We start from the raw sequence: 18,239 nt of genomic DNA on the forward strand, positions 1-18,239 counted from the left end.
TTTGGGGGGATTTGCTGTCTGATAACACAGAATTCATTGCAAAATTTAGTGGTACTCTAGGGCAGTACATTGAGGGGGACAGTAATGGGGAGGGTGAGAGATAGAGGTTACTAGGGTACATCTGGACCAATCTTGGAATCTTGCTGGAGGAAGTGGCTTTCTGATGCCACTTCATGAAGGGGCAGGATTGTGTGGCATGGACAGATGAAGTAAGGTAGCTTCATGTCAGTTGGGAAGCTTGGACAAAGACCGAGAGATAGGAGAATAAGTCATCAGAAATTAGGAGAAGAGGTTTGCCACCCGCCCCCCAGAATAGGGTACAGTGCACAGCAGCTGACAACAGAGGAGGCAGCTTTCTCCAGGAACTATTCTGACGGCAACCCTTAGAAACTCTGTATCTGAAGCCCTAGAGAGCCACAGGAAGCGTCACATCATGCCGAGGCACACAGAAAATAGTGGCAACACCGTGGGCAACGCATTTTGGGTGGAGGGAGAATGGAAGTTGAGCGACCTGTATAAGTTAATAACAGTAATCTGATGTGAATCCACCATGGTCTGGATTAAGGATTTGGAAATGAAGATGTGCAGTGGGTAAATCTGAGCTATGTTGCAGAGAAGGACCAGTTTTGAGCCTGGAACACCAAGAGAGAAAGACAAGCATCTGGAAATTTCCAACTGGGAAGTCAGTTTAGCTTTAGTGAGGAGCCAAGTCTAGCCGCAAGTTTTTCAGTATTTGAGAGGAGCACAGCTGACGGTGGCTTAGCCATTGGAGCCACATTAGGTCACCGCTTTCTCTTACACATTGGCTTGGACCAAGGTGGCAGCCATGGAGGTGGTGACAAGTGTTGGGGATCTGAATATATTTTGAAGGTATGGCTCTCGGGATTCGGTGATGGATGGATGTGATGTGTGAAAGAAAGGGACGTCAAGGATGACTCCGATTTTTTACTTGAACATCTGCCATGATAAGAGTCTTCACTTATGAGATGGAGAAGCCTGGGGGAGGGAGCGGTAGGGGCGGGATACAGAAACTCGGCTTAGACTGTTAGGTTTGCGATGCCCATTAGTTATTTAAGTGGAAATGTCCACCGGGCAGTTACATACATGACTTGAAGTCAGTGGGGAGGTCTGGGGAGCAGACAAGATGGCCATCTTCTCACGGTGTCCTCATGTGGCAGAGAGAGACAGGAAGCTCTCTGGTGTCTCTTCTTACAAGGGCACTTATCCCACACGAAGGCCCCACCTTCATCACCTCGTCTAACCCTCATCACCTCCCAAAGGCCGTCTCCAAATGCCATCCCACTGGGGCTGGAGGCTTCAACACACAGTTCCGTCCATCACAAGGAAAGGACATCTGTCCTTTCTCTCTTATCCCAGGCCCAGCCCTTCAGTGAACCCTGTCGGTTCTCCCTTCCAAGTCCTGCCAGGAACTGACTGCTTCCTGCTTTCTCCACGGTCACCCACCACCACTCTTGCCTGGATTGTCCTAGCGGCCCGGCCGCTGGCCGCCTGCTTCCACTTAGCCCTGGGTCCCTGCTCCCCAGGCAGCCGGAGAAATCCTTTGAAATAATTACTCAGACAGCATTACCCATCTTGACCCCTTACTGGCTCCCACAATCCTTCCGGTAAAGCCCCAACTCGCTCCCAGGGCCTTGAGCCCTGCACGTGCTCAGCTCACTCTGGCCAGACGGCCCTCCCGGTCCATGCCTGTCTTCTCGGGGTTGAAAGCAGGGCCTGCTTGACCTTGCAACGCATGGTTCAATAAGTAACTATGAAATGAAGAGCTGAACGGGTGGGCGGGCGCGTGCTGAACCACACTGAGCTCTCACGTGTCCCGTGTCTCAGGGCCTGGCATGGCCGCCGGAGGGCGACCTGGAGCCGACTGGCCATGTCCCCAGACACGCACTAGAGGGAGCCCAGTCCTGTCCCTTTCTGCATCCTGAGCTGCTCAGAGCCTAAGGACCCACATCACCACCTTTCCTCCGGCCCCTCCCACCCTGCCGTGCCGGGTCCCTTCCCAGGTCCTGGGCAGAGGACATGTGCTTCCATCCTTCACAAACACTGTCCTCAGTCAGATGTGAAGGACATTTCTGCTCGGCGGCTCCCTTTCCGGAGAAAACAGGTGTTCATCAAAAAGTGTCCCTTGTGGGGCTGCCGGGTGGCTCAGCTGGTTAGAGCGTGAGCTCTTAACAACAAGGTTGCCAGTTCAATTCCCACATGGGATGGTGGGCTGCGCCCCCTGCAACTAAGATTGAAAACTGCGACTGACTGGACTTGGAGCTGAGCTGCATCCTCCACAACTAGACTGAAGGACAATGACTTGGAGCTGATGGGCCCTGGAGAAACACACTGTTCCCCAATATTCCCCAATTTAAAAAAAAGTGTCCCTTGTGTTTCAGGGGGCAGGGAGGGAGCCAGGGCCAATCCTATGATGCCTGCACAACAGCTCCTGGCAGAGGGAGAGGCAGAAGGACATGGGGCAGCCATCTGTCTGTCCAGGGCTCAGTGGCGGAATCCTTGAGACAACTGGAGAAGAGACGGCAGGTGGGCAGGTGGCTTCTTGGGCCCCTCTCCCTGTGACTGCAGCCACCTCCATGTGACCCGGTCCTAGAAGCAAGCCCAGCACCTTGGATCCCCTCCTGGCCTTTTCTCAGAAGGGGCCCCACGCGGGCTCTTGAGAGCTAACCGAACACACTTCTTTATTTTCCAAAGCTAAGGACTGAGGGCCAGTTGTCCCATTCCCAGCAGTTAACAAAGTTCCCCAAAGGCTGGTAACAGGAAGAATGGAAGGGAAAGAACGCAATGGCCACAGCATTTATTACAAGGCTCCTTCTTAGTAGCAGGAATAACCGTGACCGTCCTGCACGCCACGGGCTGTGTGGACGTGAACCCTCGCGGGGCCTGTGGGAGAGGCACTGCTACCATGTCCGTGTGGCAGACGAGGAAACTGAAGTTCAAGGCACCAGAAGGATTTCCCCTCAGGTCGGATAAATCTCTCAGCTTTTACAAAATTGCTCTTGGACAGCTGGGACTCTGACCTATCACCCATTCCTTTTGAGAGCACACTCTTACCTTCTGCACTTGGCTGTTTCAAATCTTTTCCTGGTCAGGAATTGACCACACACCCTGAAAGGACGGGCAAGAGTTGTACCACGGAAGCAGGGCGCCATCAGGCCTCAGGAACTGAGACCACGTCTCACCCAGCTCTGTTCCACGTGGTGGTGACAGATGGCGCACTGAGGACAGCCCCCCAGAATCCAGCACGGCACCTGGCATGGAAAAGGAGTGCAAACAGAACGTGGTAAGTGAATGATAAAAACGTTGGTTTGAGGTCACTGCCTCCTGACAAACTCTTTTTCAAGGTACTGGCTTTTTTTTTTTTTTTTTTTTTTTTTAACATAGGTAATCTGATTCCGACAAATTTTTACGTGGAGTCTAATATGGTGAGCCCTTGGGGGAAGAAAAGCCATATTTAATTTTCACCAGGCCAAATAAACACAATATTTTGCACCGTGCTGCAGTGGCTGTGGTTTTTAGGAGAAACTGAGGTCTGGGGTTTATCCACTGCCACAAAATGGGCACGGAGGAACTCTCTAACACAGTCTCTTTTCTATTTTCACACCAGAGTGTCAGACGAAAAGGAATCCCTTCCTCCATGCCAGTTGTGAAATTAGGCCAGGTCTCAATGCCGGCACCACTTCTTCTGAGAAGCCTTCACTGACCACCTCCATCGCGGGGTGCAACCCCACAGGACCGGTCTCCCCCATGTGGCCCTCTGCCTATTCATTTACGTTCCCCCAGAGCGTGCCCCCGCCCAGGGCTGGGGCTTTACCTTGTGCCCCTGGGTGTCCAGCACACGCCACAGTGCCTGGCACACAGGAGGTGCTCAATATATATTTGTTGAATGGAGGAAGGCTCTGCCTTTCCCAATCTCCTCTATTCAAGAGTTGCTATATCACTGGGGCTGCTGGCCTGATGACCCTTCTGAGTGTGCTATCCTAAGCCCCTGGCCCCTGCTGCCCAACTCCTCCAGCCGATAACGGGAGGACGCACTGAGACTGTGTCTGTCCCCCTCCATCCGTCTGTCCTCAGAGGCAGGCGTCCACAGTGTGTTCCAGTCGGCCACCCATTTGTCCTGTCTGCTCAGCCAATTAGAAGAGTAACAATTATCACATCCGTTGAAAGCGTGTGAAAATGCTAGCACTCGCCATCAATTATCTGCCATAGCTGTAACAATCCCACAAAGGGAATAGCATTCCTCCTCTGGATGAAGAAACAGACTCAAAGAGGGCTCAGTGACGTGCCAAGGTTATCCAGTAGAAATGCGGAATGAATGAGTGAATGACGAATGTCTCAATGACTCGGATGCTTCGCTACTTCTCTTTTTGTTCCCCATAAAACTGGAGATGGCTCAGTGGACCCAAAGGAGCCAAGTGGCTTGGGGGATTCCTGAGCCCAGAGAGCAGGGAGTAGTGGGGAGGTGACCCTGATAAAGAGCAGCACCAAGCAACCCCAGGTTACTCAGTAACCCGAGCCCTGGTTCCCATGCACGGCCTGGCCAGGCTGGGCCAGGGCAGGCAGCAGACACCGGTTCCCTTGGCCACCCTTCAGGTGCTCTGCTGGTCACAGCTGGAAACTGGAGATGGAAGGTCAAAGACTGGACAGACCCCAAGCTAGGCAGGATGGGAGCTGGTGACAGAGTCAGGGGCCCCTAAGAAGAGATCGGGGCAGGGGGAGGAGTGGGAGATGAGGCCCCCAATTCCATGAGAGCTTTCAGGGCCAGAGGAGGCGGGAGGGAGAGCCTAGGACCTGCCATCACGAGCTCATCCAAAAGAACACTATGAGCTGAGCCTCTCCATGCGGGTGGTGGGCCAAAGAGCCCTCAGAGCGGGAGGGTGGGCCAGGGGGCCTTCAAACATGGAGGACTGTCAGGGTCTGGCTCTCTGCTGGCCTCAGAGCAATACCAGCTGGTATCCGCTAGTTGTTAAAATATCAACATCCTCCAATACAGGTTGGTAAAGATCTGTGGCCCAAAGGTCTCCAAGTGTCCCCTCAGAGGCTGGCCCAGCTATCCTGGCCCTTTCAGGGGCTCCCTCTAGACCTCACCACTATCCAGCAAATAAAGGGTTAACGCTGGCCAGGACTGGGGACCTCCAGGACCCAGGCCTCTTACAAGTGAGGGTGAGAACCTCAGGTCACTGCTCCAGGACCTGGCCCAGGATTAGCACTAAACGACTAGTTGTTGACTGAATGGATGAGCCACAGAGGAGAGGGAAAATCAGAGAGCCCAAGGAAGTTAGAGAGACTAAGAGAGTCAACAGGTAAGATAGAGGTGGAAGAGGCTGGGATCAGGGAGGGGGGCCCCCAGAAGAGGCTGCCAAGGCCCGGCCGCCTGGCCCTTGCTCTCCATGGTCCTGTAGCTCTTGAGGGCGCTTTGCCTCAGCGGGCCTGTCCAGAGCCTGCCTGGGCAACCCCCACACCAAACCGGGCTCCAGAAGCAGGCTGCGTCGCTGGGGCCGAACAGTGAGCCTGGGGGGATACCCAGATGCTGAATGATCCAAGAATCATTACCCAAGCACTTGACCAGACACCCACTGCCCCCACCACTCCCCAGAAGGAGCAGGAAATCAGCTGTCCTGCTGACCAAGTAGAGACAGCCTGTGGGCCAGGGGCCAGGGGCCAGCGCTTGGCCTGCTGGGAGCCAGCACTACCAGAGGCCGACCCACGCCTGCCCATGCCTCGCTGGCTGGGCCCCTAGGTCAGGAAGCTGGGCAGCTGAGTGCAGCTGACCCCAGAGCCCACGCTGGGCTGGAGCTCAAGCCCATGAGGGGAGGAGGTGAACTGGGGAAAGGACAGAAGGGAAAGCAAGGTGGAGGCAGGGTCACCTCGGGCCCTGCGCGTTCCTGAGAAGGAGCCCCACTCTGCACCTGCTCTGGGGAGTGGCCGGCCCCTCTGAGCCTGGACCACGTCTCCTGGGAACGGCAGCTCTCCCCTCAAGCAGGGGCCTGGGACATCTTTGCAAACACCCCCAAGCCCCTCCCACATCACAGCCCCCTCTGACAGAGGCAGCAATGTAGAGACTGGCCTTTAGCTTTTCTCCTCTAAGCGCCTGTGGTCTGCGGGTGGCAGGACCAGCTGTGCCAGGCCCTCAGGTGGTCCAGCAGCCTCTAGGTCAGGCCATGTGCCTCAGCAGGGTCTCCAAGGCCCTTCTAGCCCCAGTTCTGAGTGCACTGGACACTCACTCACACAGCCAGGCTTCCCTTCTTGAAAGGCCCCTCTTCTTTCTTCACTTGCCCAATTCCAGGGGTGCCCTCCTAGATCGCCTGTAGACATGACCTCACAGGAAGCAATGCTCCATCTCCGTCCCTCCGCCATCCCCACTCCTGTGGGTTCTGCAGCCTCTCTCCTGGGCCCCCACAGCCTGTGGACTTACCCCAGTGGTAATTCAATTCCCTCCTAACTGTGTGTCTCCCAACTGGACAGAGGCTCCTGGAGGGAGGGCTCTCTGGGCTCATGTCCCAAGCTCAGCTCACAGGAAGTGCCTCCTGGCGCCTGTCCACCAAGACTCGGGGGATGCAGATCTTACTACGTGACAAGGGACTCGACCCCAAGTGAGAAGACCCTCCTCCCACCCCGCCTCCCTTCTTTCCAGCTGCTGGGGCAGCGCAAGCCCTCATAACCACAGTGGGCGGCGCAGGGACCCCGGCGGTCAGCACAGCCCCTGCCCGGCCTTCCGTACTGTGGTGGGGTGCAGGCTGGGGGTGGGGAGGCTGAGCAGGCCTGGCGCGGGGTGCAGCTGGACTGCTGAGGCTCAGACCTCCGGAGGCGGCCGCCCGCCCTGGGGCCGGGTTAACCATCAACGCCTGGAGAGCCGCCTCTTTATCTCCATCCTCCATCTCGCTTTTCAGCTGGGAAAAGGTTGAGTAACTCCTCAACTCTCTCTTGCGTTAACCCTGGAGGGGCCAGGCCGGGCCTTTAAGGGCCGCGTATTCCTTGGGAAACACACTCTAAACTAACACCATTTCTTGGGGGAGGGGCAGGTCGACTCCCTTGGTCTCCTCCACCGACCAGGTCGCCGCTGTGCCTCAGCAGGCAGAACACGGGGTGCCTTTCCAGGGTCATTCCCAAGGAGCGGGACCAACCGGAACAGGGTCAGCTGGGCCAAGAGAGACAGGACCCGGGTGTCCGAGCGCCCCCGACCCTCCCCGTCCTTGCCCCACCTGAGGTCTCGGGCCCTCTTCCCGGGCTGGAGCTGGGAGCAGCGGAGGTCATCCCCGCGTGGGTGTGGCCTCTGCGTGGGTGTGGCCTCCACGTGGGTGGGGCCCGCGTGGGCGGGGCCTGGCTCCGGTGAAACCTGCTGCGCCCGCCCCGGAGTGTCTGCCGCGTGCCACGAGCCCAGAGCCGGAGCCCGAGACTCGTAGCCTCTGTCCCATGGCCGGGTCCCCACGCCGCGCCGCGGGCCGGCGACTGCTGCTGCCCCTGCTGTGCCTCCTCGTCCAGGTCGCCACCGCCATCCTCTTTGCGGTTTTTGTCCGCTACAACCACGAAACCGACGCTGCCCTCTGGCACTGGGGCAACCACAGTAACGCGGACAATGAATTTTACTTTCGCTACCCAAGTGAGTGCGGGTGAGGGCGCTCGGGGAGCAAAGACCCCAAGCTCCCCGGTGTCTTGGGAGGGAGCGTTTGGGTGCCCAGATCTAGCCCTCGGTGGTTAACCCTCTCGCTCTGAGATGAAGGTGCACCAGACTTATTATAACACGCTTTCAGTGTCTGCCATGGTCCAGGCATTGTGCTGAGGGCGGCACATGCGTTCTCTCATTTAGTCTCTGAAGAAGACAAAGGTGGGGAAACTGAGACTCGGAGATGTTAAGTGGCTGGTTCAAGGAGCTGGGGTTCAAACCCAGATTGGAAGCCTCAGTCCAGCTTTAACTGCTCCCTTGCCCCACCTCCCAGTTGGCCTAATTGGGCTTTGCTGGGCTGTTCCGGAGACTTGACTTTACCTGGGGAGGTACTTTTCCTGCACCCTGACCACAGGAAAGAGAATGGGGGTTAGGGAGTGGGGTCCAGCAGGCCTTAATGGCAGGTATTAGCGAAGAAGGCAGCCGAGACCAGCGGGGCTCAGGCATCACTTCCCCAGTCCTCCAACACCACCCGCCCTCCCAGAGTCAGAGAGAAAATGATTCACCTACCTACCAGTCAACCACAGAGCAGCAACCCCTAGCTCTGAGAAGGAGGCATGGCAAAGTCATCAGCCCATTTCACAGGGGAGGAAGCTGAGGCTCAAAGGGGTTGTGACTTGCTCCTGATCACCCGTTTCCTGAGTGGCAGAGCTGGAATTGGGACTCAGGCATCAAACTCCTTGCCCCACAATTCACCTGCCTGCTGATAAGGCCCTGCAGGGGACAGAGCCTCTCCTTCTAGGTTGGGGACCCAACATTGTGGCTCAGGCCCCGTGCAGCTGGGGCCAAGGACTCCAGATCTCCCATACTTTATCACAAACGTTTGGCAGGTCTTCTCTAAGCCTCAGTTTTCCCCATCTGGGCAATGGGGAGAAGGATGCCTCAGTTTAAAGAATATACATTCAAACAAGGCCCAGAGTGTAAGAGTCGCATGTAAAAAAAAATCCCAGGCCATTATTACCCTACTTTCTGTATGCAGAGCTGGCGGCAGGCTGTCCCCTGTCCCAGCCCCAGCCTGACAAAAGGAAGCTAACAGTGCTGAGGACCTAGAGGGTGAGATGGAGGTTTGGACATGGGCATGAAGCATCAGACCCCCAGCCATCCTGGGCAGAGTGAGCGACAGCACCTCCCTCCCCATCTCTTACCCCAGCCCCGGCTGGACAAGGTGAGCCGTGGAAGCTGGGATGGCAGGCTCATGGGGTCGTGCTTTGTCCAGAGACATAGGGAGTTGGAACAGTCCACAGGCTGAGAGAAGTAAGCTCCTCTCCAAGGGCCTGACCTGGCTGCCTGCCACGAACCCCCACTTGCTTCTCCCCTGGGTCTCAGGCAAGGCCTCCAAACCTTGCTTGTTTCAAAGTCTCCCTGCAACCTGCCAGCCTCTCACCCCTCTGCCGCAGTGGTGGGCTTGCCTTGGACACAGCTGCCCTCCCTGGATTGCAGTAAGAGGAATGGCGGTGGGAGTCCTCCCTCGTTTTCTGCCCTAGGTTTCCACCTCTGTGGACTTGGGACCCTGGTGTGGGGGAAGGTCGGGGAGGATGGAGGGGTGAGGTCCCGGGAGCCTTTGATGACCTGCGTCTTCACCTGTCCCTGTGCCCAGGGGAAGGGATCGGGGCCAAAGTGGGTGTAGCGGCACCCTTTGATTCGGGAGATGAAAGGCAGCTCGGCATCTGCTGCTGTGCTGGGGCACTAGCCCGTGCCAAGGGCATGGCTGCTCTGAGGGCCTGTCATGTCGTTATGTAGGAAGGGCCCTCAGCCCATCCGGTCTGCTCCTCTCAGATGTGCAGAGAGCCAGAGAGGGCATGTGATGGCCCAAGATCACACAGCAAGTTAGCCAGGCTGGAACCAGGTCTCTTGACCTATCTGCGGCCTTTCCCTCACATGCAAGCTTCCTACCCCATGAGGCGAGTAATGGAAAATAAGAAGGAAGGGAAAAGCCCAGGGTCACAGGGGCCATAAGAGGAAACATGAGAAAGGGTTCTAAGAAGAAAAGTATGAGCAGGTCCTTTTATTATTTTTTTTAAATTGGGGAACAGTGTGTTTTTCCAGGACCCATCAGCGCCATGTCAAGCCATTGTTTTCAATCTAGCTGTGTGTGTGTGTGGGGGGGGGGGGCGCAGCTCACTGGCCCATGTGGGACTCGAACTGGCAACCTTGGTGTTATGAGCACTGTGCTCTAACCACTGAGCCACCTGGCTGCCCAGCATGTCCTTTTCTATACACCTTACTGGCCAGGAGAGGGTTTTAGGACAGACAGAATCGGGATCTTCTCGGAACAGGTGAGGAAGGGGGATGTGGCCAGGATCAGGGTGGCTTGTGACCTCTCCCAGGAGAACACAGCCCCATCTGTCCCCCATGGGCTTCCGGAGAGCCCATGGAGAGTGCCTGTATGGAACGTTCCCCAGGGGGAGAGGTTTTCTGATGTTTAGACTCCAGTTGAAAGACCAAGGGATTGAGTTTTGAGTCCGAACAAACCCAGGTGGGTTTCGGCAAGTAGTGGGCATGAAGCCCTGTGACCCGGCCCCCTGTGTTATCTTGCTGTCCTTGGGCAAAAGAACAGACATGGCACGCCTTTTATTAGTTGCACAAGGAGAAAGGAAGTCAGGCAGTGAGGCCTAAAAGAACGTAGGCTGTGGGCTAACTTCTAAGTGATGCTTCTTTTCTATTGGGTTTTAAGATCTGGGAGCCCAGGGCTTTGATGAGCCGCGGCTTCACCTGTCCCTGTGCCCAGGGGATGGGATCAGGGCCAGAGTGGGCATAGCTGCTGCCCTCTGATCAGGAAGAGAAGTCTGGGTGGTGTGGGTAGAGGGCAAGGCTGAAGAAGTGGCAGTGTTGGGGACATTTAGGGAGGCCAGTGGGCCGCTAGAGCCTCTCTGCCCTTGGCTGCTGTGAGCTGCAGACCTCCAGTTCCAGCACGCACCCAACCCTCTGCCAGGGACTTGCAAACTCATTCCATACACAGCACTAAAAAGCATAAAAGTTTGCTTCTCTCCAAGTTACTGATTATGTGCTAAAGTTCAATAATATAATAACTTTTCGGCTTGTGGGTGCTTCTTCAGGTTAAACAAAAAATGATGACCATAATTTTGTTTCCTTTATGACCTGCCTCTTTCTACAAGAGATCTGAGGTCATTTACAACCAAAAACACATGTATAAGGAAAGGAAAGCAGAGAAGCAGAACATAAGGAATGACCACAGTAAGGGCCTGCAATTGAGATTCCAGTGCAGCTCTGAGCTTCCAAGCAGCCAAGGAAAAAAGGAAATGATCATTTTTGTGTTTTCATCAGAACCAAGGAAGCCTCACATATGCAATCTTTGCTTCTTTGATGTGTGTCTTCCATGCCCTCCCCGTGAGGGCAGGGACTGTGGCTACTTGATGACAGCTACATTCCCAGAGCCTGATGTACCAGTGTTTAGTAAACATCTGTCACATGAGTGCGGGAAAGCAGACCGGTTCCTCGGGGGAAGTGACATTTCCTAGCACTTTGTTCCAAGAGAAATTGCTTGTGTGCAGCTCTACAGGGGACACGTTTCGGGTCATCGATGGCCCTGTTTCTCAATAACTTATTTACAACAAATGCAGGAAGTGCCCTCGTCGTCCTCTTTCTTTGGTGTTTTCGGTTACAGCAAAGATACATATATAACACGCGGTACTTCCTACATACAGACCCAAGTGTGGGCCGAATAGCACCGAGGCTGTTTCAAGCCCTATTTACAAGTAGGTGGGGAGGGGACAGAACCACACTGAAGCAAACCATTTGTATTTATCACATCGTCAATATTACTGTACATTATTTTTGTTTGCTTACGTTGTTGTTTTTTTCCCCGCACAGTGGCACAGAATAGAAAGCAAACGGAAAAGACCCCAAATCTCCCTGCCCAGAAATCCCACTGACACTTGAAAAAATTCAAGTAATTCACCTATAAAATTTAAAAAGTCAAACTATAGAAGGAAAGAGACTAAGAAGTGAAACCCTCCTTCCCAGAGGTGCCATGTTGCATAACTCCAAGGGCGTCATTTGCCCTGGAGTGTTTGTGGGTGTGGGTGTGGGGGGGGGAGCAGGCCTGCCCCTCCCTCCAATTCCTTCTCCCTGAGGTCATTTCTGCTAACAAATTAAAGCTAGTCCGTGAATTATTTTCTTTAAATGTAAAATCCTCCAAATGGAGAGGTATAGATTCTGAAGTGTGAGGAATGGAGGTCAGACACAAAGAAGGACTTTCCAGCCGCAAGGGAAAATGGAAGAGAGGCCTGGAGGGGAAGAGAATTCTGAGCAGGGCAGGACAGGGCCTGCAGGAGGAGAGACACAGGTTGGACTTCTCCCCAGGATAGGGCAAGTGAGGGCGCCAGCGCAGAGAACAGAAGGCCCTACTCCCTTGCTCTGCCGTGGGGACAGCGGGGATGGTCTGGGTCCCACTGCCCCGAGCTGGCCAGCTCTGCACAGGTGGCCCCGGCTGGGAGGCCCCGCCACGCCTGGGGAGATTGACAGGCTGGGCTCCAGCCTGAAGGCGGCCCTGGCTGGTGAGAGCGGGGCCGTGCAGGGTGGCTGCTGGGCTGGTGGCGGTGCCCAGAGCAGCTGCCGTGCCCGCAGGCTTCCAGGACGTGCACACCATGGTGTTCGTGGGCTTCGGCTTCCTCATGGCCTTCCTGCAGCGCTACGGCTTCAGCAGCGTGGGCTTCACCTTCCTCCTGGCCGCCTTGGCCCTGCAGTGGTCCACGCTCGTCCAGGGCTTCCTGCACTCATTCCACGATGGCCACATCCATGTAGGCGTGGACAGGTGGGCAGCAGCGCCCCCTCCGCCCCGCCCCGGGTCTAGTTGGGAGGCCGCTGCCTGCAGGACCCAGCCTAAGGCCTGCCCTTCACGTCTGCTCCTGGCACAGGCTTCCCAGCCGGCAGTTACTTCTCGTAGGTGCCCTGCCCATTCTTGCCCGACCGACCGCACACTCAGCCACACCTCCCCATCTTCAGGCCCCTGTTACTCACCAGCTCTTGGGAGGGTAGACAGCTTCATGGGAGGGGCAAGATCTGGGGAGCTCCCGGTTCAAGACCGGTTGTTCCACCTGCCATGGGCTTCGTTCCCCACTTCCCAGAACCTCCCAGACACTGGGTTTTCTGTCTACAAAAGGCGAGGTGACCCTTCCTGCCTACCAGGGAGGTGTTTAGGCAGGTGGGGGGCTCCCTGGCTCCTCCCCTGACCCCCCAGGGCCCCCCTGTCTTGACCCCCCTCTCATCCCCCCCACTGCCCCCCCAGCATGATCAATGCTGACTTCTGTGCGGGCGCCGTGCTCATCTCTTTTGGGGCTGTCCTGGGCAAGACGGGGCCCGCCCAGCTGCTGCTCATGGCACTGCTGGAGGTGGTACTGTTTGGCCTCAACGAGTTTGTGCTGCTTAGTCTCCTGGGGGTGAGTCCAGAGGGGGATGGGACGAGGGCTGGGGGAGGCCAGGCCCAGGCCCTGGGGGGCTGCCCCTGCACCTCCGCTCTGGGCCCCCAGGTGAGGGATGCAGGAGGCTCCATGACCATCCACACCTTCGGCGCCTACTTCGGGCTGGTCCTGTCACGGGTCCTCTACAGGCCGCAGCTGGAGAAGAGCAAACATCGCCAGAGCTCCATCTACCATTCCGATCTCTTTGCCATGATTGGTGAGGCCTCCAAGGTGGGGCGGGCTGGGGGCCGGTCCCAGGCCCCCCTGAGGTGGGCTATCTCCAAGCCAGGTCCCAGGGTGCTGCCTGCGGTCCCCGGGCTTCCGGTGGGGAGCACCTTTCCCATGTGGACTCTCCTGTGAGAGCCCGGACCTGTGCTCCTTCTCAACAGCTTTAGACAGGTTCTTAGATGTCAGCCCTGGGTATGCACAGGCCCGAGACCCATCCCCAGGGGCCATCCCCGCTCAAAACCCTCCAGGGCCCACCACAAGTGAGAAAGCAGGCTCCTAGCCTGCCATACTCACCCTCCTCTCCTCCCTCCCACTTGCTCTCAGCTGCTCCCATCGCTTACCCCCAGGCCTTTGTCACCATGCTTCCTCCCAGGCCCTTTTCCCAGAAGCCCCTGCACCGGGGTTGGGGGTGGAGGTCGTGGTTGCCCAGGGAGCAGTAGGGTGTGACCAGCACCACCAGCTGTTTCTGCTAAGCACCTACCTGCAGCCTGGCCTCTGTTCCCCTCTCTACCTTCGCAAACAGGAAACAGGTGATTGATTTTTTCATGGGCAGTACTGAAAACGACCGAGGGCCTGTTCTTACACTAAAAAGAGAGGCTGGTTTTGTATTTCTTGCTCCGCGCTTGCTGTGAAATAGAGCGCACGGAACCCTAGGGCAGCTGAGGCCTCCTTGCCCTTTGAGACCCAGATAAGTTTGGCTTCGAGTCCAAAGGCTTCCCCAAGATTCCTGCATTCTCAGCTCTCCTCTGCCTCCCAGCACCTTCCCGCAGGACACCGGCCTTTCCTGGATCCCTCCCAAGCCCTCCCGTCAGAGCACGGGTGTGAGTGTGTGGGTTCTACTGCAGAGCAGATGGCGGGGTGCAGGAGAAGTTCCGTGGCACACCAAGGACCGTCAGGACGAAGGGGCTGCCCCTCCAGCCCCCTTGCCATGCTGCCCCACGCTACAGGGTGCCAGCCCGCCCCTCACCTTGTGTGCTGGCTGCTCCTCCCTCTCCCTCCAGGATTGACCCGGGTACCTCACATGGGCAGGAGGGCCCACGGAGCCCCCACTTCTTACCCCTGGCGCATCCGGGGCTCGCAGACAGAGCCTTCTCCTGCACACTGCAGGGTCCACCCTCTCAGAGGTCGGCGAGGTGCTAAAACCAATTCCTCTCCTGACACAGACGTCAAGTACCCCGCTGAGGACCTGCCATGCCGTGCACTTGGCCTTTTTCTTCTTTCCTTTCCTGATACTTAGACTCTCAGCCTCTGTGGCTTCCAATCTCTAGCTCCATTTTGTGCCAGGGCTGCTAGTGCGACTGTTTGTAGAGCACTTACTATGCTCGGCCTTGGGCTACGTACGTACGTCACCTGCAACCCCTCCTTCAGTCCTCCCTTTATGAAGGAGGTGTTACTATCCCCACTTTACAGACGAGGACACTGAGGCCGCTGAGAGGAGATGACTTGCCCGCAGTTACACGGCTGGTAGCTCGTGGGGGAGCCACTCACTTCCTCTCACTCTGCCTGCCTGCCCGCCATCTAGGGACCATCTTCCTGTGGATCTTCTGGCCTAGTTTCAACTCTGCACCCACCACGCTGGGGGACGGGCAGCACCGCACGGCCCTCAACACGTACTACTCCCTGAGCGCCAGCACCCTCAGCACCTTCGCCCTGTCAGCCCTTGTCGGGGGGGATGGGCGGCTGGACATGGTATGGGCCATGGCAGAACAGAGGGAGGCCCCGGGAGGGGGGAGAGCTCCGACACCCCGCCAGGCCCATTCTCCAGGGGAACAGGTAAGGGCTCAGGCACGTGGAGGCGGGGTCCCAGTGAGAGGCAATGATGCGACAGCGGGAAAGTTAGAGGCTAGATGGTGGAGAGGCTTCCGGGAGCGTGGTGCCCACTGTGCTGGGTTAGGTGTGGGTGTGACAACGTGGAAGGGCCACCAATGCCTTGCTCTCCCCTGCTCCCTTAGGTCCATATCCAGAATGCAGCACTGGCCGGAGGGGTTGTGGTGGGGACATCAAGTGAAATGATGCTGACACCCTTTGGGGCTCTGGCAGCTGGCTTCCTGGCTGGCACTGTCTCCACGCTGGGGTACAAGTTCTTCACGGTACAGCTGCCTCTCTAGCCCTGGGCAAAATGGGTCTTCAGGGCCTTTTCTCTCACCTTCCCAGCAGGCCCGGGGGGGGGGGGCACGTGAGACTTTATTATTCTCCTTACTCCAGCCCGTCCTTGAGTCAAAATTCAAAATTCAAGACACGTGTGGCGTCCATAACCTCCATGGGATGCCTGGGGTCCTGGGAGCCCTTCTGGGGGTCCTTGTGGCTGGGCTGGCCACCCATGAAGCTTACGGAGATGGGTGAGTTCCCCCACCCCCACCCTGAAGTCACTGTCCCCTGGAGTGAGCCCCCCACAGTGTCTCCCCGTTTTGTGCACCACCAACCAAAGCAGTGTCTCTCTTCACTCATTTATCCATATTGTTACTAAGGGTCAGTAAGAGATAATGACCCTTACGATCCATGTTTGCACATCAGGGCTCAGGAGAAGGCAGGCAAAAGGGACCCTCAAACTGAGCCTTGAAAAGTGTGTGGGTGTCTGCTGTCCCACGAGGGTGGGAGGGGGTTCCAGGCTGTGGACCTGACTGGAGCAAAGGCCCAGGGACGAGACTCAGCCTGGTGGGCTCCCCTGAGATCCCTGAGGCCACTGTGTCAGCTCCACGTGCCACCCCTATGTCCCCACAACCTCCCTGCAGCCTACAGAGCGTGTTTCCACTCGTAGCTGAGGTCCAGCGCAGTGCCAGATCTCAGGCCATGTACCAGCTCTTCGGGCTGTTTGTCACACTGATGTTTGCCTCTGTGGGTGGGAGCCTCGGAGGTAAGTGACTTTGACGGGGGTCGGGGGCTGGCAGGAGCTCCAGGGAGGGCAGAAGACAGGAAGAGGTTCTCCAGAGGAAGGGCCATGGGACCCCACTCCCTGGCATTCCTTTACTCAGTTATTTATCGAGCGCCTACTTGGTGCCTGTGCAGGGTGGGGTTGTAGGGCTCAGGGTAACGGACTCCAGGTGGGGAGGACCAGGGGGGCACTCGCTCCCTCCTGGCGCCAAACGCAAGGGGGAGCCCGCTGGGGGCTGAGGCGTCCCTGCGCTGCTCCCTCCACCCACTAGAGGGCAGTCCAACCTCAGGCTGAGGCCCTGAACAGGTGCAGAGCTATCTGTCTTTGGTGGGGACAGGGGCAGGGAGCCAAGGGGCCTGGCTCACCACTAGACTGCAGAATGAAACCTTCAACTGAGGCAGACTGCCCACTGCTCAGTGCTGCCTGCTGTCTGGTCTTAGTCCTTTTCGCCTTCAAAATAAAACCTGTGGTTGTCTTCACCCCCTTGTCCTCAACGTGACGTTGTCATTCCCAAACAGGGTTCTGTTTGTTCATTTATCTAAGTACTTATTCATTCAATAAACACTTTCTGCACCCCTCCTGGATAGGAGGCTGCAGAGAGCTCGGTGGCTGTGGTTCATGACGGAATCACTCTTTGGTGTATTACCAGCTGTGCAAACTTGAGTGTGTTACTTAACTTCTCTGAGCCCTAGTTCCTTCTCTGTAATGTGGGAGTCAGTTCACCTTCAGGGTCGCTGTGATTACTCCAGAAGGCAATGCTTGTCAAGCGCATTGCACAGGGCTGGGGACACAGTCGGTGCTAGACAAATACAGCTGTGACTTGCCGGGGCTAGGGATCACACTGACCCCAGGCTTGCCAAGCCCCTCTGCGCCCTGTGGCACGGGGTGGCCAAAAGCCTCACACACCCTCCCTTCCCACCCACTGCCAGGGCTCCTCCTGAGGCTGCCCTTCCTGGATGCCCCCCCAGACTCCCAGTGTTACGAGGACCAGATGTACTGGGAGGTGAGACCCTGCTGCAGCCCCTCAGGCCCTCAGGGCCCCTCGTCTTCCCTGCCTCACCTGCTATGACCCAGCTGCCTCTTCCCTTCCTTGCTTGCTCATGGTCCTGTGGGGTTCACCCCTGAGCTGTGGCTCCCAGCGCCCTGGACCTAGCCTTCCACCTACTCTCCCACCCTGCCCTCCAGGTGCCCCAGGAGGAAGAGGATGAAGCCCAGGGACCTCTGAGGACAGAGGAACTGGACACTCAGGCCTAACTTGCTTCCAGCCCTGGAGAGGACGCTCCCCTTTTAAAAGATGAACACTGGCGACCATTGGGAATCCCTTTTCTAGTTCCCATCCCTCCTGCTGCGGGAAGAAGTCACCAGCCAGAAGGAGCCTCCGTTCCACATGCAGCTCTGGGAGAAGCTGGCAGAGCAGGGCTGTAACTGGCCTGGGGGGGGACCTCCCAGCAGCCTCACTGCCACTCACCCCCACCCCCACACCCCATTTACAAGTGAGGCACCCAGTGACGGCTGACCCCTGGTCCAATGTCACACAGCCACGGGGAGAGCCAGGGCGATAAACCCCACTGTCACCAAGGACTCTGCCTTTGTGTGTGTGTGCGTGCTGGGAACTTGGGACGTTCCTCTCACCCTCTAACTCACCGGTGTTAGAACCTCAGGGTGGGGACGTCCCTCCTCCCTGGGTCCGTGGAGCTCTCGCATGGATGCTGTGTTCTACCAGGTAGGTTACTAGCCTGGGCTCGCCTGCCTGGAGACAGGGAGCTCACTCTCTCCCAGAAAGCCTGTGTCTGTTATGGGACAGCTTGGGCTGTTGCAAAGTTCTTCCTATTCCAGAGCCACTGTCGTTCTGACCCTCAACTTGGGTGGCTTCTAAGCAGAGTGGGAAGAGGGCCCCCGCAGGACCTGAGTGGCATAAGGAGTTCTTTGCCACTGATTCCTCAGAGGCTGGAAGCAGCCAGCGCCCCGGCACCACCTTTTATCCCTGTCCCGAGTCTGAGGCGTGGACCAGCCCCCGAAAGTTAGCTCCGAAAAAGAT

At 57.0% G+C, this 18,239-nt stretch overlaps 1 protein-coding gene across 1 annotated transcript; it reads left to right on the forward strand.

Moving 5' to 3' along the window:
• The first annotated feature begins 7,349 nt into the window (after window positions 1–7,349).
• On the forward strand, window positions 7,350–17,782 carry RHBG (Rh family B glycoprotein). The gene is made up of 10 exons (XM_019711152.2): window positions 7,350–7,618; window positions 12,269–12,455; window positions 12,930–13,080; window positions 13,171–13,318; window positions 14,852–15,018; window positions 15,282–15,419; window positions 15,535–15,668; window positions 16,062–16,183; window positions 17,131–17,204; window positions 17,387–17,782. The coding sequence occupies exons 1-10, from the start codon at window positions 7,432–7,434 to the stop codon at window positions 17,453–17,455; spliced, it is 1,377 nt and encodes a 458-aa protein (XP_019566711.2). The 5' UTR covers window positions 7,350–7,431; the 3' UTR covers window positions 17,456–17,782.
• The last annotated feature ends 457 nt before the right edge of the window (window positions 17,783–18,239 follow it).

Source organism: Rhinolophus sinicus, linkage group LG14, assembly GCF_036562045.2.
Source record: "Rhinolophus sinicus isolate RSC01 linkage group LG14, ASM3656204v1, whole genome shotgun sequence".
Lineage (NCBI taxonomy): Eukaryota > Metazoa > Chordata > Mammalia > Chiroptera > Rhinolophidae > Rhinolophus > Rhinolophus sinicus.

Excerpts from the sequence above, each read along its gene's own strand:
- RHBG (XM_019711152.2), top strand. The coding sequence starts at position 7,432 with ATGGCCGGGTCCCCACGCCGCGCCGCGGGCCGGCGACTGCTGCTGCCC. Across the intron at positions 15,019-15,281 it reads GGGATGGGCGGCTGGACATG|GTCCATATCCAGAATGCAGC; the intron begins GTATGGGCCATG and ends CTGCTCCCTTAG. Across the intron at positions 17,205-17,386 it reads AGGACCAGATGTACTGGGAG|GTGCCCCAGGAGGAAGAGGA; the intron begins GTGAGACCCTGC and ends CCTGCCCTCCAG.